Source organism: Prorops nasuta, unplaced genomic scaffold, assembly GCF_024137725.1.
Source record: "Prorops nasuta isolate Cenicafe-Biocafe unplaced genomic scaffold, Cenicafe_Pnas_1.2 PNAS00003, whole genome shotgun sequence".
NCBI classification, from domain to species: domain Eukaryota; kingdom Metazoa; phylum Arthropoda; class Insecta; order Hymenoptera; family Bethylidae; genus Prorops; species Prorops nasuta.
This window is the reverse complement of record NW_027116800.1, coordinates 7,004,234-7,025,683: the sequence shown is the minus strand read 5'-3', so window position 1 is coordinate 7,025,683 and position 21,450 is coordinate 7,004,234. Positions and strand designations below refer to the sequence as shown.

Below are 21,450 nucleotides of genomic sequence, written 5' to 3'. Positions count from 1 at the left end.
CTGTTTAGTTCTGGAAAAGAGCAGAGCCTACTTTCGGCAACGGTATAATTATTCCCTCGTAAAAAACCAATTTCACCGTATTGGCATTTTTATTAGCAGCCGCTAAGGAGCTTACTGGTCGATGCTAATGCGACTTGTCTATACGTATACTGCATTTTCATCGAACCCGATGATCGATATCGTTTAGCCTTTACCTGCAGCAGTGAAGGTTACCGCGCAAAAGCTCGAGAAACTAAAGGAGGTTAGTTTCCGTTACGATAGGCAGAATTGCCGGACGCCAGGCTCCACGGATTATCTTGGCTCGAACTTTCTACTTTATCGCAATGCCCGAACATTGCGATATTTCGCTTGATCCTTGAAAATGACTCGATTCACGGCGAAGGGGTGGATTTTCCGCGCTTCTGCATACACTTGAGCATTATAACAACGCAACGAACGGGCAGATGCGCGAATGGCCGTTGCGCCGCTGCAGGGAGTAGATTAGTTCGGAGCTTGTCCGAGTTAACGCCTTCGGCGCTTTAGGAGAGAAGTGTAGCCGTGTAGGTAGTAGGTACTAGGTAGGAGTGGTAGGACGTAGGACACGGGGAGACTGTCGAGAGGTCGTCACCGGTCGCCTCCGTCACCTCCGTCGCCTCGTTGTCACTGGTGGTGTGGTGCACCGTTAACTCTGCTGATCGACGTCGTCGACGTCCGTCGTCAGCTCTAAGGTCAACCGCCACAGGTTCCTAGTTTAAATTCTAGGGTGGTATCCGGGGAATAGGCTCGGACCCACCCCGACCGAACCCCGCATGATCCAAGCCGAGCCGAGCCGGCGCTTCGCTTTCATCACGCGTTTAACCGCATCGACGTCCAAGTTACTTGGAATTGTCGCTCGAGTCTGCCACGAACATCGCAGTACGACGACCAAACTGCCTCGTATCTACAGATTCCCGCAGCTGCCCATCGACACGCGATAAAATGGTAAGTTCTGCTTCCCCGCCGACCCATTCGACCAGTAGATATCTTTCTCTCTTATTCCACCAATTGATTCTTCTGCATCCATTATCGCTCTTATACTTATATATACTAATTAGATGCTGACGCTGACCAACAACGAACTCTGTCATCTCCATCTCCAACTAGGAACATTCCGTTTGCCATGCACCACTGCACCCTCTCTCTAAAATATGGATACCTTAACCTCAAAATCCACGAAACCTGCGAAAGAATCACCGCTTTGCGCTCTATCCTATCAAGAACGATCAATATATTATTCTTCTCCGCTCTGTTCATTACCCTCATCACTTGGCAAGCCGCACCCGAGGATTTACCACGGATCACTGCGTTCTCGCTTTCTTGGCTTTTCGAATAACGCGGACAAATGCCTGATGCGAGAACACTACATACATATATGTATACTGGATTTTCACTCGACAATCCTTGACTCTATAATAATCATCGTCAAGAGTCATTCACTCCCTTTTGCTACGCCGTTTCTCGACGATCATATATTCTCTCTTTGGCTTTGATTTGAATTTTAATTAGCTTAGATTGTTATCGCATCAATGCTGGTATTATATTATTTCAATGATTTCAATGAATTATGCGCTTCGCATGTTAACGAGACTCGATCGATCCTGGACGATCGTTAATGTCGTACTCTTACAATCTTTATCCACTCTGTCGACTGTCCACGACCGGAAAGAAGATTGTGGAATGCTATATCGTTATAGTTACATAAATTGCGCGCGCGCTAAATAATTCAAATGCACGCTGCTAGGCAGCAGCACTTGTCGGGGACTCGTTCGTTTGCCTCTTTACCCAATGTTTCCTACGGTTTCCTACGGTTTCCTACCTTCCCTCGATTCCCTACGTCTATTCCGTCTTTAACCACATTCCGTGGACCGTGATTCCAGTCGTTTCAATCCTCAACCCTTCCACGATCAAGTCACTCTAAACGCACTGTTTTCACGCATCTCGAAGGTACTAGCAAACGCAACTTTATCCGAGCTTCAGCGACAACAGCGTCATCAGAGCTTCACGACGAACGGTAATTCCGTCTCCGAGGGGATTGCAATATGCAATTTGGTGGATGGCGAGAACCTCAGTTACAGCTTGGCTCTAATACGTGGACGAACGTCAGTCGTCTGCAGTTTCATCAGGGTCAGAGGTCCAAAGAACTCCGTATCAGAATGGCCAGTGGCAGCCGGAGAATTTCGTGCTCTGGTCGATTTAATTCGAGGCCCTAACAAGATAGAATTAGAAGTTGGCTGCCATAAGAAAAGACTGTTACTGATACACGAGCCAAGATCCACCAGATTGAGGGTTACGCCGATTTATATTATTTGCGCCGGACACGATGGATACTTTCAGGTGAGTGTCACAAGATTATAATATAATATGATATATAATACAACACAAAGAACAGTAACTGCATGAGAGAATTAGAAAAAAATAGAGTTACAAGTATTTGAATTTGTGTAGGGTCCAAGAATGGAGGACAGGTCACCGGAAAGCGCGGCAACAAGAATTGGTTTGGGTGCGAGGCTCCTGCAGACATTAACAGCGGAGAAGCTGAGAGAGGCTGGCTACGGGAGAAAGACCTTTCAGCTGGAGCGAGATCTGGACGGCGCGGAGTGTCTGGTGATGCACAGCGCATTGCACGTGGACAAAGCCCGAGCGATGGGCCAAAGGGAATTGTGGGAATTGCTGGCTAGAGAGCTCATGACTGGTCCACTCGCCTCCAAGGACAGAAAATATCTAGCTTTCTTGTCGTGCACGAGATACCGCGGTGCTCCGAGTCCAAGAACTCACCAGGACACCCTGGCGAGGACGCAGGCCCACGCTGCTCTTGGTGGCGGTGGGCTTGCCCTGTTTGGCTCGGCCTGTCTTCACACGTGGCCCACCTGCATGGCTCAGGTATTGTCGCGCTTTCTGGACACAACTCTGGTGGATACCGAGCAGCTCATGGACGACAGTAACTATCGTGGTACCCACGGAGGATGTCTCGCTACCACTATGGGCTCGGTTCTGCACGAACTGGGTCATACTTTTGACCTTGGCCATACCCGAGAAGGAATCATGGGTCGTGGCTTCGATTACGTCGACAGGGTCTTTGTTGGTGCAGCCGGAATGGATTTTAATCGAAATCCAATAAGGCGAGACCCTCAGCACACAACTATCGCCCTCAGTAGGCCTCTGAGCGTCACCGTCACAGTTCAAGAGACGGCAGTTGTCAGTCCTCGACGTGGAAGACTCTTCTCCGAAACTTCCAGATCAACCACGGCTGAAAATGGCTCCAGACAACTGCCAGGTAGACTGTCGGCACCAGCCAGCCCGGAATTAAATCGCTCCTTCTCCAAAAGCCTGGCATCAGCAGCTGCGGAATGGCGTTTTCACACAGACAGAACTTTCTGGTCGGCTTCGTGTGCCGCGCTACTCGCGCATCATCGCTGGTTTAACAGTGAACTTGACAATACGCCTAATCGAAGACACGCCGATATTGTATATGACGCTAAAAGGTTCGATTTTTGTACTCTGTAATATATTATTGCAGTAATATGAAATTTCCTCATTGACTTTGGTTGGTTCTTTTAATAGGAATGTACTACGCTCGCGACACGGAATTCGCGTAATGGAACTACGCGAAGCCATAGGTGGAATGGTCGTTGGATCTCGACAATTCCCTGGTGTGAGACCGCCGCTGGAAGCTCTGGTTCCTCCAGCCCCCTCGCATTCTTCGACCAGCCTTACCCTCGTTGCAGAAGATTCAATGGGCAACGTCCTTAAACACCCACTCCCAACTGCCTTTTGAAACTCGAGTAAACCAAATGCTCCAACATATGCTCAATCGAACCGTGAGCTTTATAATGTATGTGTTTGGGACGATTGTTAAATGAACCATTTTCTTACTTACAGTATGTTGTTATATACCAAAGCCGAACGTCCGATCCAAGTCGTTTTATTTAAGATAAGATAATTTCTCTGATTCATTATTTTCTAAAAATGTGGCATTTTAACTTTATACACGTGAGAGACTATCGATAATTGCTAATATGGCTCGTTTCCAAAAAGATGATAGGCATTCTTTATTGATTAGAAAATATCGTACGTATAAATGAGGGTCATATTAATTAATTATTATAAGTTATTCAGTAGGCTTACATAAAAGACTCATATGCGTATAAGTTTATCACAGTATTGTATATGAAGTATATACATATAGTCTATTATTTTCGTACTATATATCACTTCCATATATTTTTTCTCATCGACTTCATACTGGGTCAGCCTATACAGTACATTTATCTCCATAATTATAAAAAGTATCAATTTTGGCATGGGATCTCTCTGAATATAAATAGAAAAGAGTTTCGAAAAGTCCCTATGCGCAAATAATCGATATCTCATATATATATATATACATACACATAATGTTGTATGGAGATAAACGTCTTTTTTTTCGTCCGTGCTCTGGAACGTTTTCAGCGGCCGACTATAATAGCAATTGCAATTTGCTTTGAATATCTTCAAATGAGTGCAAATTATAATTGCACTTGCAATTAATAGAATTTTTCGATTAATAATGCACTTTATCATAAAGCAAATTATCGTAAATTTGCTGCATAATATATGCGTATATAATGAACGGAGTTTGCGAAATATACATTTCTTACGAGGTTGCTTACGAAGAAAGGAAAAGATAAACATATTATCTATAATTCTATACAATTTTATCATGTACAGTATTATTTGATAAATTATTTTATTATGCTGGAATGGAAAAGCTTACAAAGACAATACATTATACGCTCGCGAATTTTTGATCTCATTAAAACGAAATTAATATAATGTATATCTATATAAAATGCAAAGAAATATAATATGAGGAATGCTCGATGCAAATATTTATTAAATATATTTATATATGCTATCAAACTTTTCCCATTATCTATCAAAATCAGACTATTACAGTCATACATCGATTTTCGTTATCATATATATAGTAGTAAACTAATTATAACTGGACTATAACAAAAAAATTAATGACTTTAAATAATATATTTTAGAATCCAATAGCTTTAAAACATGAATATCATTATGCTAGGAATTGTCAAAAAACATTGCAATAAGCAACTATAAAAATTAATACCATATATGTGGTTGTTAATCCGTTATATCTGTGATTTTCGTGAGATTCCATAATCATCACCGTAACAATGCAGTTTTACTTATCCGAAGAGCGAGAACGATTTCTTTAAAATTTATACTGACGTATAGTCTTATTGCAAAAATTTGACGTCACGCTGACTAAAGTATACTATGATTATTACGGGTTACTTTTGATAACCTAATTTGCTACTTAACAAGCAAATCAAAAACCCACAAAATTTAAATTGATTACTATTTAATAGTACGAAGTAGGAAAAAGTATCTCATTATTAACAATATTGACACATCACTTAATCCTCCTATTCAGACCTATTCGATTTCTCTACAAAGCTCCGAATAAAATTTGCTGCGTTCGGGAATTCATTACCATTTGCTAGTACATGCTATGTAGTCTATGTACTTGTGTAGTATACACATACATACAATTGCCGAACTCAACTACTTGTGGCTCTTCTGTTACAACTAAGCCACTATATTCTAAATTTTAATGTCAGCCATTACTTTTCTTTATTTTCACGTTTCTATCACAGTAACAATTCGAACATGTCTTCTTAGTCAAGAAGCCAGAAGGAAGAGAGGGAAGAAGAGATCATAGTTATACAGTCGCCCTACATTGGCGCTGTCGTCGCCTTACTATAGTTTCTTACACAGTATATTGTAGTTACATTAGTATGGTATCTTAATGGTAAGTATAGTTTGTTCTAACCTATACTTGCCACATACTGGTACACTATTGCTCAATAATCTTGCGTCAGGCGAGGGGCAGTGGGGATAAGAGAGGCAAGGGGTTATCTAGGGAATTCTAGTGGACACCGTCAAATTTTTGATCGGCTATCCCTTTGACGCAAAAGAGCTGTCAAAAGCTAAATTAACCTGTATTTTGAAGAAATACAGAAACATAAATATTTTTAAAAAACAAATAAGAAGAAAGAAAGAAAGGATTTTAATAAATATATAAAGAACAAATATCAGATGAGTATTAGTTAATAGGAAATGTTAAAGTAATTGTTAATTATTAAGAAAATATACTTTGTGGTTTTTTTATTTCTGTTACAGGTTAAATGCTGTTTCTGATGAGCTTAAATTACAGAAAAGAAATATATATAGACCAATAAATAAAAAAGGACTAATTTATGAAGCATTTCTGTGTGGACCAGTCATTTCAATAATTATGATGTAATGTTCTAATAGTGAATGTGTAAGCGTTTGGTGTATATACACAAAGAAATTTTATTATAAATTAATAATTATATATAATAATGTGTTGATTCTTATTACTATAAATTAAAGCTAGTTCAATTAAAATATTCTTTTTCTTTCCTCCTTATCTGAATTCTATACATACATAGTAATTACATATTCTCGTAGAATCTATTCTTTAAACTAATTAAATTGTAACTATTTGGAATGTGCAAGTCATAACTATTTGCTTCAATGATATTTATTATTCATTGTAAGAGAAATTGCATAGAGCCTCTGCAAATTTCTTATTAATATGTCACATCCTTCTACATATTATCTTTTATGACATTTATATGCCTCCTTTGCACTATTTTCTTCTAGTCTATAACATATAAAAATAATTTTACAATCATTAATTATTATACGCAGATCTGATGATTCTGCTGATCTCTAATTAATTTTATAAATATTGAAATCATTGATAAACCATTGTCTAGTTAAATTTGAAAAATAGGCATTTGAATGATGTTATTTAAATTTGGTATCTCTTTTGTGAGATATGTTTTCATAGTACTTGGGAAGATAAAGTTCTTTAGAAGGTATGTGTATACTAATGAGTTCATTTTGCTTTCAGCTTCGAATAGTTTTTCAACTACGTGTTTGGATATACATTTTGAATATAGAATATATTTATTTTGTTACTCCTATTATAATGTTGACAGAATTGGTAGTAAGATATATCAATCATCTGAAAATAATAGAATATATATATGGCGACTAGATAAATTAAGGATTTAAGACAGATAATTCTCAACAACAAATAGGAGTAACAAAATAAGTATTGTATATTAGGAATGGATATCCAAATATGTAGTTGGAAAATTATTTGAAGCTGAAAACAAGATTAACTCAGCAGTATACATGAATGTATTGGAGGACAATATCCTGTCAAATGTAAAGAAAAGATATCATGTAGACGAAGTACCAAACATTATATTTAAGTACAATAAATTAAGTGAAGTGTCTAGATTCTTCAAATTTAATAGAGCAATAGCTTACCTATCATCCTCACATTGATAGAATCAATTAGACAGCAGAATAAGCATACTTCAGCGTATTTGAAAATATCTAGAGAAATATTGGTATATGTTGAAAACTAGAAGAAGAAGGAACAATCAAGGCAAATAAATGTCACACAAGATGTGAAAGAATGTGACAGATCAATAAGAAATTTGAAGAGTCTCTATGCAATTTGTCTCGCATTGAATAATACAAATAATTGAAGCAAATAGTTATGACTTGCACATTTCAAATAGTTGCAATTTAATTAGTTTAAAGGATAGATTCTATGAGAATATCTAATTACTATGTATGTATAGAATTTGGATAAGGAAGAAAGAGAACGAGTATTTTAATTGAACTAGCTTTAATTTATAGTAATAGGAATCAACACATTATTATATATAATTATTAATTTATAATAGAATTTCTTTGTGTATATACACCAAACGCTTTCACAATCACTATTATAACATAATTAAACCATAATTATTGAAATAACTGGTCCACACAGAAATGCTTCATAAATTAGTCCTTTTTTATTCATTGGTCTATATATATTTCTTTGCTGTAATTTAAACTCATCAGAAACAGCATTTAACCTGTAACAGAAATAAAAAAACCACAAAGTATATTTTCTTAATAATTTATAATTACTTTAACATTTCCTATTAACTAATACTCATCTGATATTTTTTCTTTATATATTTATTAAAATCCTTTCTTTCTTTCTTCTTATTTGTTTTTTAAAAATATTTATGTTTCTGTATTTCTTCAAAATACAGGTTAATTTAGCTTTTGACAGCTCTTTTGCGTCAAAGGGATAGCCGATCAAAAATTTGACGGTGTCCACTAGAATTCCCTAGATAACCCCTTGCCTCTCTTATCCCCACTGCCCCTCGCCTGACGCAAGATTATTGAGCAATAGTGTATTACTGGTCATACTGGTTACACTTGCGCCACCAGTAGACAAAATTTTAACTATTGAGAACTGACGTCTGACAGATTGGAATATGACATCTGGGTCCGAATTTATAAACGAAACTTAACGGGATCCCTCACGCGTGCTTTACCGACAGTACAAGTCAATAAACAATTCGTTTAATAAAAGTCAAATGCGAAGCAAATTGCAAAAACGGGCTTCTTTATGACAAGGTGCCAATTATAACGAGTCAATCGAGCTTAAAAAAAATCAAATCGGATGAAGAATAACGCTGTACATACCACTGTCCCGCGTTCTTGAAGTGGAAATAACCAAAAGTAACCTCTCTTCAAGAACGTGGCATAATGGTACAGGGTTATTTTTTAACTAATTTGAGTGTTTTAAGTTCGTTTGACTCGTTAGGACTGGCACATTGTCCTACAAACCCACGATTGTTCAATACGCTTTGCATTTGAATTTTATTAAACTAATTGTTTATTGACTTGAACTGTCGATAAAGTCAATAAACAATTAGTTTAATAAAATTCAAATGCGAGGTAAATTGAACAATCGTGCCTTTGTAGGACAATGTTCCAGTCCTAACGAGTCAAACGAACTTAAAAACACTCAAATTAGTTGAAAAATAACGCTGTATCATTGTGCCGCGTTCTTGAAGAGAGGTTACTTTTGGTTATTTCCACTTCAAGAACGCGGGACAGTGGTACAACGTTATTCTTCATCCGATTGGAGTTTTTTTAAGCTCGATTGACTCGTTAGAATTGGCACCTTGTCATAAAGAAGCCTGTTTTTGCAATTTTCTTCGCTTTTGACTTTTACTAAACGAATTGTTTATTGACTTGTACTATCGGTAAAGCACGCGTGAGGGATCCCGTTAAGGGTCGGTGAAACGTTCGCAAATGCAATGCTGGAAACCTAAGAAATTGAAGCCAAAATAGCAGATTTCATGTTTGGAAACTCGAATTGAAGATACTCTGAATAAAAACTACATAAGTTATGTGATAATTTATCATTTTTACGTAAAATTATTGTCTATTTAGAATGATCACTGCTTTTTTGGCTTCGATTTCTTAGGTTTCCAGCATTGCATTTGCGAACGTTTCATCGACCCTAAGATGTAACTGATAAGATGGATAAAATATGATAAATAAATTAAAAAACAAACAAATAAGAAGCTTTTGAAGTCTGCCTATAATGCATTAACTTCTGCTTAGGAAAATTTGCAATAATGCATAAATTTAAGGTGCTGCAGTTTTTAAATATAATATCTTTGAATTTATTTTGCTACAATAGCTTTATTATATTTAAATAATAGCTTATATGGCATGATCTTAAGTCGTACTCTAATTCTACATGGCACTTACAGCCATATTTTTTCCTTCATAGGATTTAGTTTATACAATTTACGCATGAAACTAATATATATCGTCGCCCATACAGCTATTACGAATGAATAGGTTTTATAAAAATATCTAATTTGTTATTCTATATCTATAAAATGTAGACTGAAATATAATCATTAAGATCCGTTGTACTATTACAAGTCAAGTATCTCATATACAACAAAGATAGCAAAAATCTGAAAAACTGCCAATTACAATTTGCGATCTCTAAATTTTTGCTTATTATGTTGCACATGAAACACCTGATTTATGATTGAACATACAACGGGCTTATATCCCTAACCATTTACGATACTATATAGTATATGAAAAAAAATCTGTCATAAACATTCTACTCACAATTTTAAAATAGTTTTCAGAACGATTTCGGACCGGAAGAAGGCGGGAAAAAAATGCAATATCCATCGATTTAAATGTTTCGCTAATTTTGTAATTTCATTCTTATTTTTTTGTTTCTGGCCTTAAGAATGGTTTATTGTACAGAATATATTGTGAATATTTATTATACGGAAGCACATTCTATTACGCTGCACGGGGTTACGCAATATGATTTCCTAAAACTACTCAGACTTTTGTCAATATTTATAAATATCTTGCAGCTTGGATTACAAGAGTTATCACCATCCTTATATTAATACTTGACTTTTATTCCTAAAATATATAAGGGGCTCCTGCAAATATAATGACTTTTATCTAAATTCATTGCATTCTAACTTGACACATTAATTTTCGTATACAGTCTTAATGCGTATTATAATGTTTATAATATGCTAAAATATGGCATACATACATTAAAATCAATTCTCTTTCCCGATAACATTTTATCGTCGTACATTCTATGTGTAATAAGTTAAGCGTTTCTTATATTTAAAAGAAAAATGATTTTATCCGCTTTTATCGCCGTTTGACTACACTATACGTTTATAATATGCAAATGTGTAAATATAAAAGCTATACACAAAGTCTATAAAAACTCTAAACATTATATAAATAACTTAAAATATCACAGATCTATGAAATAATAAAAGTACATGTGTGTATAATTTAGCAGACTAGATTCGGTCCTTCTTCGGTATACTATAATTTTACACCTACTTCTAGACAGATGATCATTGCTCATTACAAGATTTTGAGCTATTTTTCAATCAAATACACATATACCTATGATACAATCACTTAAAGTCTTAAAGAGTTATTATTAAATATTCATAACAGATAATTAAAATTTATTTTTTTCAATATAATCCTATATATTAATACTGAATCTTGTTGTTAAGAGAGATTTACATTCATTCATTGAAGAGAAGAAATAAGAAGTATAAGAAAAAACTACATACATTCTAATGATATAAATTTATGTAAGCACCAAAAATCATTTAAATTAATGTTCTTATTCTGATTTGAAATATTACTAATTGAATATCATTATAATTAGGCATTCAAAAATCTTCATACTATTTAAGAAAACCAGTCCTCATATCAGCTCCCCATGGTTCATCTCATTAAATCTGCTACTCTTTGTCTGTCTCTGTGTACTTCTCGTGGATGCATCCTTTTGCGATGCGAAAAACAATTACCAGAGCTCGCAAAAGCTTTGGGGCAATAAGGGCATTGATAAGGCCTCGCACCAGTATGCTGATTTATGTGAAACTTTAGGTCCTGATTCCTCTTGAATGTCTTGTCGCATAGTGGGCAAGCATGAGGTCTAAGGTCCGAATGCGTTATACTGTGAGCCCGCAATGTCGAATTTGTTGGATAAACCCTACCGCAAACATTGCAGGGAAATTGTATTCCACCATGATATTCTTTGTGTCTGAATAAATTTGACTGAGTCTTGAATCTGAAAAATAACACAACAAAAAATAAATTTTACTTTAATCTGATTATTATCAGAAATACTTACATTCTTCCACATATATCACAACCATATTTTCCTTTAGGCCGATGTGTTTCTAAATGTACCTTCAGATTTCCTTTAGTGGAAATCTTTTTGCTACAAATGGGACAAATGAAATTTCCCACAGCAGTATTATCTACATTTGAATGGAGTACCCCATTCAGCGAAAATACTTGAGGAGACTTTAAGACAAACTTTCCATCAATTTTCCTTTCTCTTGGCAAATGCGACCATAAATGGTTTTGTAAACCAATCTGTGACACAAAGGACCTTGCACATATTGTACATTTGTGAGGTTTGACTGCCTTTTTTGGAATGTCCTCATTGCTACCTTCAGATAATTTTTCATCATTTGATTCCTTTACTGTTTCGGTTTCGACCTCCATTCTATATCTAAAAAATTATATATATAATATTCATGTAAATGTAAATTATTAAATAAATAAATTTCAGACCTATCAGTTGATAGTCTAGAAACTGGAGATTCTATCATTGTTATTTCTTCTTCAATGTCAGACATTTCAGAAGCATCAGAAGCAGACCGATCCATCCCATATTGTAAGAATAACATTGGATCTACCTTTACTTCCATTTCTTCTGTACTTGGGTATTGTTTATCATTGTGCTGTAGTTCTTCTTCTGGTCCCAATGAATCACTGTCTGACAAAATTTCTATTGCTCCCTATTAATAAAATATATAATATAAAAATATTTATATTCATTTCTGCTTTGACAGAAATTTAAATCACTTACTTTGGTCAATATAGAATGTAATAATCCACAACTTCCTATCTTATTTAGGATATCATTCTCTTCTTTATTATGCTCTGTTTCATTTCCTTCTATATAATTCATATTGTCCAATTGGTCACCTTTTAGTTGAGTTTTGAGTTTTTCCTGTGTTCGATGTGCCATCATTGCAAAACGATGGAAATTTTCCACTTTCTTGATACAAGTACAGCAAACCATTTTTGATAAATTATCTTCAGCTGAAATCTGAAAATATGATTTCAATTTTTATGAAAGCATGCTATTTTAGAAAAACGAAAAATGTATTGTCTTTATTACAACTTCTGTTATGTCAATTCAATAAGCTAATAACCATTTTTGTTTGACTCATTTAGTTTTTCTATAAATACATATACATATGTGTATGTATGTATATATAGTCTATGTGTGTACTACAAATATACGTTTATGGAAATCAATAAAACGCTAATTTTTAACTTTTAGTAGCTGCCCGACAAAATGGATGCTGTGGAATGAACCAGCTGGACTATTTTATGTCAAATATTTGAATAAATTGCTTGATCCACGCATTATTTATCAAAAGAATTGATAAAAGTACTCAGTCCATCAAAATATTTATTTATTCAATTGTCAAAAGTAGAATAATCAGATTTTATTTAAGAATTTCCATATTTCTTTCGATTACACGAGAAATGTATTCGTAATGATTTTATAACACATGATTAGTATATTATTATAAATTAAATACTATTGTGAGTGTTTATTACTATTAACGGTATGTAATTATATTTAACAAAAGAAATACTTTACATTACAATATATTATTTAGGAAAAGGTTTCGCTTAAAATAATAAAAACAAATCGTAGTTTGAAAGTAATACGAATACGCATTTGTACAATAATATTATATATGTATACGCAACGTTTTTAGAAATTTCTTAAGAATTTCAAAGTTTTACTTGATCGTTTTGACACGTTTTCGAGCGCACGTGCGTGTTATCATTTGTCTTTTCATAGATAGAGATAAATAGAGAGGAATAGAGATTGATAGAGAGAGTGGACTACGGAGACGGGATAGGAGAACATATAACCCATATAGGTTGATAGAGGGCATGAAGAGAGATAGAGAAAGAGAGAGGGAATAAGGAAGGCTTAGGAAGGTAGGCAAAGGTAGTCGAGGGAGGTAACGAGGGACAAGACGGAGATTTTGAAAAACAAAGAGCTCATACACACACATGGTTTTTCTATAGTATGTGCGGAAAAGGGGTAATTTTTCACAATACTGCGTTTGATTACCGTAACGAGAGAAGAAAATTCTTCACTTACCAGAATGTACAAATATTTACGTATTTTCATTTGTAGATAATAACGTTTGCCATCCTCGGTGAAAATATCGACAACGTTATTTTTTCCACATTTCATTGCACAAATTCGGCATTGACACTCATCGTCTCTCTCACAATCACTATCCATTTTTAAAAGAGAACAGGAAAAAAGAGAAAGCTTGGAAGACGTGAATATTTTTTGTAATATATGTATTAATATACATATAATATATATATTTTTCTGTCATATATACACATTATTATATGTACATAATACATATAAAACTAAAATGGTCTGTTGAAGATTAATCTTAACACGAAACTATGTAATTTTCGTTAAACACGAGCGCATCTTTACAAACGAATTAACATTTTCTCTCCTTTCATTCTGGTGAAAAGGATTGATTATAATCTTTTTTCCTTATCGACTCGCTTAGGTTGCGATTACTTCAACACCGTCGATGCTTTAAAAACGACGTCGGCGCCGGGCGTCGGCGTCTCCCCCGAAACGAGTGCTCAATACAAAATATATAATAGCATTCCTTGATTTGAAAAACATATATGTATATATACTCAATTGTTTTATTTATAATGATTCAAGTGATATTCCATAGTTATATATTTCAGTTCTGATTGTCAGTTCATCGATTATTCACGAATTATATCTTTTTGTTCTTTAAAATTGCTATTTTACATGCGAAAATATAGTGTTTACCGATCGTTATAAAGAATAAATGTATCAGCACGGTACCTCTTAATTGGTCCGCCATTTTCTTTTACTTCATATCTCGAATTTACGATTTGTTGTCGAGGAAGCCAATGAATATTTAATAACATTTCTAATCTCTTTATTGTTCATCGTGCTAACTCAATTAATTACTAGTCAGGATAGGATTAAAAGTACTTGTATCATTAACGCAGCGTTGTAAGGATAGATTTATTTTTGTTCAGTTTAATATTTCGCGCCACAGAATCAACTTTTATTACTACGCCACGCAGATGTGTAGTAAACTCGGATGTTTTCTACGCGCGGAAAATAGTTCCATTTCAGACTTTTTCCAGACGCTTACTATCTTTACCAAAAATGTAGGCTACATCTACATTTTACAAAAATCAATATTTAATTATTAATAATTAATATGCGCATCAGAACGAATCATTGTTACATACTATTTATGGATTATACTTTTTTTTACCACAATTTGTTTTCCAATATTAATAATAAAATATTGAAAATTCAAAGGTTTTCTATTCTTAAATAGAAAATAACTTTTGTATGAACTATAGAATGCAAGACATTTAACACACTTACAATTATAAGAAAAAGATTTATAAATTTATTTTTGATTCATACAAATTATATTAATTTAAACTCGTCAACATTTTGCTTTAGTCTGTATAGGTAAAAATAATTTGAATTCTGCAGGCAATTCATCTTCTGAATATAACCTGTCTGAAAAGTATACTCTTCGTATTCTACAATTTGCATGTATTTGAACTCTTAATGTTTCTACATAATTTGTGCCATATGCTCTTCTTGTAAAATCTGCTAAATTAAATTGTATTTGGTTCCAACCATCGTCTAGTCTCATTGGCATAGTACAAATAAATGGTTTTACCCTTGTGGTTGATTGATAATTGCTAGCACGAAAACGTCTTCTTACATTTTTATCATCAATGACCTAAACAATCATTCATTAAATTTTAAGATACTATTTATAATATAAAAGTAAAAATGTATAAAATAATATTCTGTGTTACCTGAACTTCAAAGGTAAAATATTTCTTTAAGTTTTTTATAATCATTACCAAAAATGGTAACTTAATGCCTAAAGTTTTTCTTGGATCAGCTGGGCAGGTAATATACGTTGTACTGACATTGCTTCCAAGTATTTCCAAAACTAAACTTTGTATATCATTGTCAGTTATTCGTTTGATGTGGCCATTTCTTACTTTTTTATCCCAAATTTGTAATGGCTTACTACCAATACTATATAAAATTGATAGAAATCCACTTTGAAATGTATTTTTAAACATTTTTTTTAATATAGATGTAATATGTTTTTTTGTATTTTGCTTTCTGTTTGGTTGGGTTCTCAGGAAAAATTCATGATGTGACGTATGAAGAGTGAAGGCCAGTGAGGGCGCTGCGACGCCTGCGACAGTATGAGACAAGCGAGCAGCTTACATATATAAATATATATATATATATACAGCAGTAAAAAGTGTTTGTCTATATAGCAACGCCACGCGATATCTCTAACAATGGTTGTGTTCAGGCAACCCAGCGCTTTCTAAGCGCTAACGAAAATATATAACACGATTGGTCATTTCAAACATTTTGTGCAGGGCTTATTCAGCGCAGTGACTTTGAACACAACCAATACAATACAAAATGAAAATAAGCAGAAAATGCGATTGATTACTGAATGATCAACGGAACAGCTGATCTAAGAAAGCTTCGCTTCAAACTCTCCGAAGTTCGAAGCACTCCGAATCCGAAGCTATTCCAGACTGCACAGTATCTCACCATTACCATCACGATTGCGCACGCAGTGTATACACAGCATATGTAATGCAAAAATTTAATTTTTGGACCGCTTGTGTTTGCTACTGTGGTTATTGTACCTTTCCAACTATTTTCCAGGCCCATTTTTTAAGGTACTGTCGGTGTTTGTATTAATTGAATACTTGCTATTTATAATAACAAATACGCATAGCACGTATGTACTGACCTCCCAATTCTCGACACAATCATACCCTTTACAAAAAACAACAAGTGCAATCTAGTGAATTTAGTGCTGACATAACAATGTTTTACTTTTCTTCATAATAATTTAAGGGTAAATGTTTTGTAAACACCTTATACATGAAAGCAGTAGCTTTATGATGCCTGTATAAAAGATTGAGTTTACATTTACACCAAGAAGAGAATCCTTTACATTCTGGAATGTAGCTTCTGGGTTATGTTCCTTTCACCAAAACAATACAGACATTTTACATCATTCTAGAAAGGTTTCTTTGTAGCTTTGATTACATTTTATATTGAGCTATATTTATTAATAGATTGCACTAGTTTAAATATAATTAGCTTCACTCAAAATGTCTGAAAAAAATATAAAGGAGGAAGAATCTACAATGACTATAAATACAGAAAATAATCTATCTATTGAAAATAGTACAAGTGATATAGATGAAAAAGAAAATGCTGTTCTCTGGAAAAAACATCATGAATACACGCTGCAACACATAATGACAGAAAATGAGATTTTTGCTAAAGTACAGAATCAACTAGATGATTTAATTTTAACTATAAAGTTTATAAGGCGATCTACTGATCAGATGATGTGTCTTTTTTGCAATACGTTTATACCCATGAATGTCCAGTCATGTGCTTTGCATATACTTGATTTGAGACATAGAGATTTATTTAAAAAAGCTATGAATGATAATCGGAATCAGATTGATAAATATGTGAAAGTGGACTTTAATAAAAGAACTAAATGCTATTGCTGTAATTTGATATTGGTAGACATTGAACAACATATAAGTAGTTATAATCATAAACAGTTATTTAAGCAGGCCTACAAATTTTGTAGAAAGTTGCATAATTCTTTCACTCAAGAATATCAGGATATTTGGTACAATGTTTCAAGGTTTTCTTGTACACTATGCAATTTAATGTTCACAGAAAAATATGAGTTTGTAAAACATATCAGTAAGAAGCATTTAAGATTACTTCCAGGATTTTCATACAATTTTTGCTTGGGATGTGGTTGTTTATGGCTAGGGCCAGAAGGCTCGTATGCATTTCATTCTGCTTCAATAATGCATAAACGTTTGCGTGAAAAAAATTATGCAACATTGGCTCCTTTATCCAGATCAAAACTGGATCTTTTGAAAAAGGCTGAATATTATTCTAATAGTTTTGTTCAAGAATCGAATAAAGCAATTGAAACAAATATAAATATTGAAAAATTAGTGGACTCTTTAAACAAATATTTTAAGCTAACTGCTCGTGAAGTAACAATATATAAGTTTGGCTCGAGAGAAAACTGCTTGGGATTCACAGATAGTGATCTAAATATTTACATTGATTTTGGTTAGTACTACAGTTAACAATTTGGCAGCTCTTATTACCATTAAACATAAAGCAATTAATTAAAAAATATTTTTAATAGATAATGGATATTTTACATGCGTTAATCAAACTTTGCAAGCAGTTCAAACAAAAACAAAAATAATAGAGACTTTTTTTAGCGAAGTTATAGATTTACCCTGGAAGGTAACAAAAACAATAAAAGATAAGGTATTTCCTAAGGTAGTTGTAAAGCATTTACCATCAGGGTTGAACTGTGATATTTCTTTCACAAATGGAATTGAGGTTGAGAGTACTAAAATACTTAGGTAAATTTCTGATTTCATGTTTTTTTATTTATTATTTATTGAGAATAGTATGTCTATATATTTTCTAATTTTCCAGATACTATATGACATTATATCCTCTATGTAGAAGATTGACATTATTTGTGAGAAAACTTTGGGATTTTAAAATTTTTGAAAAATTCATGCCAAGCTATGCTCTTACATGGCTAGTTATATTTTATTTACAGGTAAAATCATCGTTACCAAGTATTGTAGATTTGAGAAATAACGTGTATCAAGTAAAAATGATTAATGGTAAGTTTGAAGTAGTCCTTAATTTTTGTGCTCCAATAATTGTTTTTAATTTTTACTGTTACATAGGATTTGAGACATCATTTAATGAAAGAACTCCTGCTGTTCCAATACGGAGTAGTTTTAAATTTTTACTGTATGGATTTTTTAAGTATTATGGAGAATTTGATTATAGAGCTAAAGTTTTATGTCCTTTGCTTGGCAGAGAAATGTCCAAGTTAGATTTTGTTAATTACAATAACATACCTGACATAATGGAAAACTATAAGAATAATTTAAAAAAGTATAATTATAGAAAAACTTTGCCAAACAATAGACTAGACTATTTTAGGGTAGATTGTGCAATGTGCCTTCAAGATCCTCTAAACTTGTCATGTAATCTTACAAATGCTGTCAGTGTTCAAACAGTTCACATGTTTAGAATGCGCTGTCTTTATAGTACAAAATTGTTGACAAAACTGGCTACTAAAGCTGAGCCATAATTGTAAAATTACATGTAGGTTTTATTTTATTTCCTTCTCTTTTTAATATTTTAACTCTTGTTTGATAATATACTTCATGTTTGTATGAGATGTCATTTTTATACACTATTCCATATTTGATACTTGCTAATTAATGAAATGTATTTTTTTGTAAATAAAGTTTATTTGAAAAACAAAGAAATTACTTATTAACAATATCTTGTTTCCATATATACTCTACTGTGTAGCCTTTTTTGGGAATACATGATTCTTTACATGTAAATATAACAAGTATTCCCCAATCCAAGGACTCTGCTGAGTCATCAAAATTGAGAAAATTTAAAAGTTGAGGCATAATCTAAAGGTTTTAATAAATGTAATATATCAAATATTTTAATAAATCATGTCAGAAATCATTTCTTTACCTGAAACTCAAATTGTCTCTCCCCATTGCACTGTGTACAGTTTGGAATTTCTAATGCTTGATTTTCTTGAGAAATATACAAAACTGGTCCACCTCTTTGGTACCTATTTAAAGCAATCAAATCACCAGACTTGTAATTTTATTATAGTAGTAGAGAGGTCTTAGAATCAGAATTTTATACCACCTTAGAACTTGATCTGGATAATTATTGGTTTTAACATGAAACTCAGCAAAAACTTCATCCTCCTCTATACTTGACATTTTTAATAAATCTGGATCAACATCATCATTTTGCATTGTACCTGCTTGGCCATCTAGAACCATGCATTGAAATTTTTCTAATTCTGCTTTTTCTTTTTCTAAATCATCATCATCATTCTCCACATCTTCATCTTTTTCTATTACAAGCTCATATTCTGGGAATAGAAAACTTGTATTTACACTAATGTCTGTACCACAAGTTTTTTTATGACCATTTATCCAATCATACACTTGATGCAAACGGCAACAATAATTTTTAATCTTACATTTAGCACAATGACTTGGAGCATAAATACCACAAATGCAACAGGTCGTTGTCCAACTATTTACATCTGCAAGTAATACCATTCTTAATAATTACAGGTGTTTATTTTTTAGAATGGTAAATTATAGTAAAAATTCACCCAAATCTGTTCTCCAATCTTTTCTCTCCTCAGGTGGTTCAGAAGGATAGAACAAGTTATTCTTCTCTAATTGTGAACGAAAAACCTTAAAATTACCATTTTGGTTTTCTTTGCAACATTTTACATTTTTGCATACAAAAATATAAATAGTTCTATGAAAAGCTTTATCTTCATTCTCGTAAGGAGCATAAACTTGGCACAAAAATATACAGGGATCAAAGCAATAATTGCATTCCAATTCAGTTTTGCCTGGTATATTTTTTAAATCTAACCAAGCAGGTTTTCCTCCGATTTTACTTGGGAAAAATCTGCTCTCCAAGCTCCAAGCTTCACATTTTTCAACAAATCCTAAATCCACATTCATTCTTTATTTAAAATTTTGGTTAAAATAAAAATAACAAAGACAGGATATACATATGTATAAAACTCGAATTCTTTAGGGTGCGCTCTACATATACATATACTAAGATCCACCAAAACACTTGAATATAATAGTTCATGTGACACGTATTATACAATGTACATATACATATGTACATATACTGTATATTGCAAGTGTTGCGGCCTGCGGGCAGTGGAACTTGTGGAGCGTGCTTTATGACTATCACCATTCACCACTCACGATGCAGTTACCAACTTACCACTACTTTACCAGTCTAGTAAAGTAGAGGAACTAGAGGAAGTGAAACAGGAATGGAATATAGAAAAATCTGAGAAATTAAAGTTTGAGCTAACTCAAACTAATTTAAAATGACTTTTCTTTCAGCATTAAGAACGATTTTTTTACGAGGAAATATTCTTTTAACGTTTGGTTCATTACAAGTTAGAAATTATGCGGCACCAGGTATGATATTTTTATCGAGCACTCATCGTTTAAAATAAAGTAAAAGCTACTTTACATTTCTTTAGAGGTTAGAAAAAATAAAAAATGTTTATTTTAATAAATTGTTTGTTTCAGTAAAAGGTGGTCAAACAAAGACAAAGATAAAGAAAATCAGTACGCAAAAAGTTGTAATTCCTGTTGAAAAGGATGTAAAAAAGCTTTTAACGTATTGTTGTGGAACAAATTTGTTAGCTGAAGGAGGAGAAGACGTTAAACTCAAACCAGACTCAGAATATCCAGATTGGTTATGGAATTTAAGATTGGGTCCACCTATACCTTTAGAAGAATTAGACCCCAATTCAAAACAGTATTGGAGACGTGTAAGAAAAATGAACTTAAGATTAAATAATAAAATGCAAGCTGTGACAAAGTTAAAATATGTTCAATAAATTAGTAATTGCTCATTTAGTGCTCTATAATATAAAAGAAATAATAAAGATTTTTCCAAAGAAAACTATTGTAATATGGAATACCTTCAATACCTCAAAGTCCTTGGATCTTTCTAAGAAATCAATGTACTTTGTCAACAATTCAGTTTAAACATTCAATTGAGATCTGCAAGAGAAAGACTTTCCTTATTTGTAGGTAACAAGCAAAATCTATTACATTATTCAAGAATCAATTTCTAATCTA

At 33.4% G+C, this 21,450-nt stretch overlaps 6 protein-coding genes across 11 annotated transcripts; 3 read left to right on the top strand and 3 right to left on the bottom strand.

Moving 5' to 3' along the window:
- The first annotated feature begins 575 nt into the window (after window positions 1-575).
- On the top strand, window positions 576-5,572 carry LOC136785320 (uncharacterized). Its single transcript, XM_066746364.1, has 4 exons — window positions 576-960; window positions 1,963-2,352; window positions 2,464-3,500; window positions 3,580-5,572. Exons 1-4 carry the CDS (start codon window positions 958-960, stop codon window positions 3,791-3,793), a joined length of 1,644 nt encoding a protein of 547 aa, XP_066602461.1. The 5' UTR covers window positions 576-957; the 3' UTR covers window positions 3,794-5,572.
- A 3,417-nt stretch (window positions 5,573-8,989) lies between these two features.
- Window positions 8,990-14,871, bottom strand: LOC136772148 (serendipity locus protein H-1-like). 5 transcript variants are annotated; one of them, XM_066724907.1, is made up of 5 exons: window positions 13,709-14,871; window positions 12,386-12,628; window positions 12,088-12,314; window positions 11,639-12,025; window positions 8,990-11,575 (listed from the first exon to the last, which is right to left on the bottom strand). In XM_066724907.1, exons 1-5 carry the CDS (start codon window positions 13,853-13,855, stop codon window positions 11,230-11,232), a joined length of 1,350 nt encoding a protein of 449 aa, XP_066581004.1. In that variant the 5' UTR covers window positions 13,856-14,871; the 3' UTR covers window positions 8,990-11,229. The 5 variants fall into 5 exon arrangements, with proteins under 5 accessions (XP_066581004.1, XP_066581005.1, XP_066581007.1 ...); XM_066724908.1 differs by having other exon boundaries at window positions 11,639-12,019; XM_066724910.1 differs by lacking the exon at window positions 13,709-14,871 and adding an exon at window positions 13,342-13,426.
- Window positions 14,872-15,015: 144 nt separating this feature from the next.
- LOC136772150 (cilia- and flagella-associated protein 20) lies at window positions 15,016-15,869 on the bottom strand. The gene is made up of 2 exons (XM_066724914.1): window positions 15,469-15,869; window positions 15,016-15,389 (listed from the first exon to the last, which is right to left on the bottom strand). The coding sequence occupies exons 1-2, from the start codon at window positions 15,742-15,744 to the stop codon at window positions 15,084-15,086; spliced, it is 582 nt and encodes a 193-aa protein (XP_066581011.1). The 5' UTR covers window positions 15,745-15,869; the 3' UTR covers window positions 15,016-15,083.
- A 929-nt stretch (window positions 15,870-16,798) lies between these two features.
- LOC136772145 (speckle targeted PIP5K1A-regulated poly(A) polymerase-like) lies at window positions 16,799-19,018 on the top strand. 2 transcript variants are annotated; one of them, XM_066724905.1, is made up of 4 exons: window positions 16,799-17,809; window positions 17,889-18,114; window positions 18,191-18,387; window positions 18,454-19,017. In XM_066724905.1, the coding sequence occupies exons 1-4, from the start codon at window positions 16,810-16,812 to the stop codon at window positions 18,864-18,866; spliced, it is 1,836 nt and encodes a 611-aa protein (XP_066581002.1). In that variant the 5' UTR covers window positions 16,799-16,809; the 3' UTR covers window positions 18,867-19,017. The 2 variants fall into 2 exon arrangements, with proteins under 2 accessions (XP_066581002.1, XP_066581001.1); XM_066724904.1 differs by having other exon boundaries at window positions 18,191-19,018.
- Zfrp8 (Zinc finger protein RP-8) lies at window positions 18,897-20,426 on the bottom strand. Its single transcript, XM_066724913.1, has 4 exons — window positions 19,935-20,426; window positions 19,454-19,862; window positions 19,271-19,373; window positions 18,897-19,203 (listed from the first exon to the last, which is right to left on the bottom strand). The coding sequence occupies exons 1-4, from the start codon at window positions 20,296-20,298 to the stop codon at window positions 19,048-19,050; spliced, it is 1,032 nt and encodes a 343-aa protein (XP_066581010.1). The 5' UTR covers window positions 20,299-20,426; the 3' UTR covers window positions 18,897-19,047.
- Window positions 20,427-20,531: 105 nt separating this feature from the next.
- Window positions 20,532-21,300, top strand: mRpL54 (mitochondrial ribosomal protein L54). Its single transcript, XM_066724915.1, has 2 exons — window positions 20,532-20,778; window positions 20,893-21,300. The coding sequence occupies exons 1-2, from the start codon at window positions 20,685-20,687 to the stop codon at window positions 21,204-21,206; spliced, it is 408 nt and encodes a 135-aa protein (XP_066581012.1). The 5' UTR covers window positions 20,532-20,684; the 3' UTR covers window positions 21,207-21,300.
- Window positions 21,301-21,450: the final 150 nt, after the last annotated feature.

Coding starts and splice junctions, on each gene's coding strand:
- LOC136785320 (XM_066746364.1), top strand. Junction 2,353..2,463: donor GACACGATGGATACTTTCAG/GTGAGTGTCACA, acceptor GAATTTGTGTAG/GGTCCAAGAATGGAGGACAG. Junction 3,501..3,579: donor ATTGTATATGACGCTAAAAG/GTTCGATTTTTG, acceptor TTCTTTTAATAG/GAATGTACTACGCTCGCGAC.
- LOC136772148 (XM_066724907.1), bottom strand. CDS start 13,855: ATGGATAGTGATTGTGAGAGAGACGATGAGTGTCAATGCCGAATTTGT. Junction 12,629..13,708: donor GTAAATATTTGTACATTCTG/GTAAGTGAAGAA, acceptor TCATATTTTCAG/ATTTCAGCTGAAGATAATTT. Junction 12,026..12,087: donor TCTAGACTATCAACTGATAG/GTCTGAAATTTA, acceptor ATAATTTTTTAG/ATATAGAATGGAGGTCGAAA.
- LOC136772150 (XM_066724914.1), bottom strand. CDS start 15,744: ATGTTTAAAAATACATTTCAAAGTGGATTTCTATCAATTTTATATAGT. Junction 15,390..15,468: donor ATTTTACCTTTGAAGTTCAG/GTAACACAGAAT, acceptor ATGATTGTTTAG/GTCATTGATGATAAAAATGT.
- LOC136772145 (XM_066724904.1), top strand. CDS start 16,810: ATGTCTGAAAAAAATATAAAGGAGGAAGAATCTACAATGACTATAAAT. Junction 17,810..17,888: donor AAATATTTACATTGATTTTG/GTTAGTACTACA, acceptor TATTTTTAATAG/ATAATGGATATTTTACATGC. Junction 18,115..18,190: donor GAGAGTACTAAAATACTTAG/GTAAATTTCTGA, acceptor CTAATTTTCCAG/ATACTATATGACATTATATC.
- Zfrp8 (XM_066724913.1), bottom strand. CDS start 20,298: ATGAATGTGGATTTAGGATTTGTTGAAAAATGTGAAGCTTGGAGCTTG. Junction 19,863..19,934: donor AGATTGGAGAACAGATTTGG/GTGAATTTTTAC, acceptor TATTACTTGCAG/ATGTAAATAGTTGGACAACG. Junction 19,204..19,270: donor AGAGACAATTTGAGTTTCAG/GTAAAGAAATGA, acceptor TAAAACCTTTAG/ATTATGCCTCAACTTTTAAA.
- mRpL54 (XM_066724915.1), top strand. CDS start 20,685: ATGACTTTTCTTTCAGCATTAAGAACGATTTTTTTACGAGGAAATATT. Junction 20,779..20,892: donor TAGAAATTATGCGGCACCAG/GTATGATATTTT, acceptor TGTTTGTTTCAG/TAAAAGGTGGTCAAACAAAG.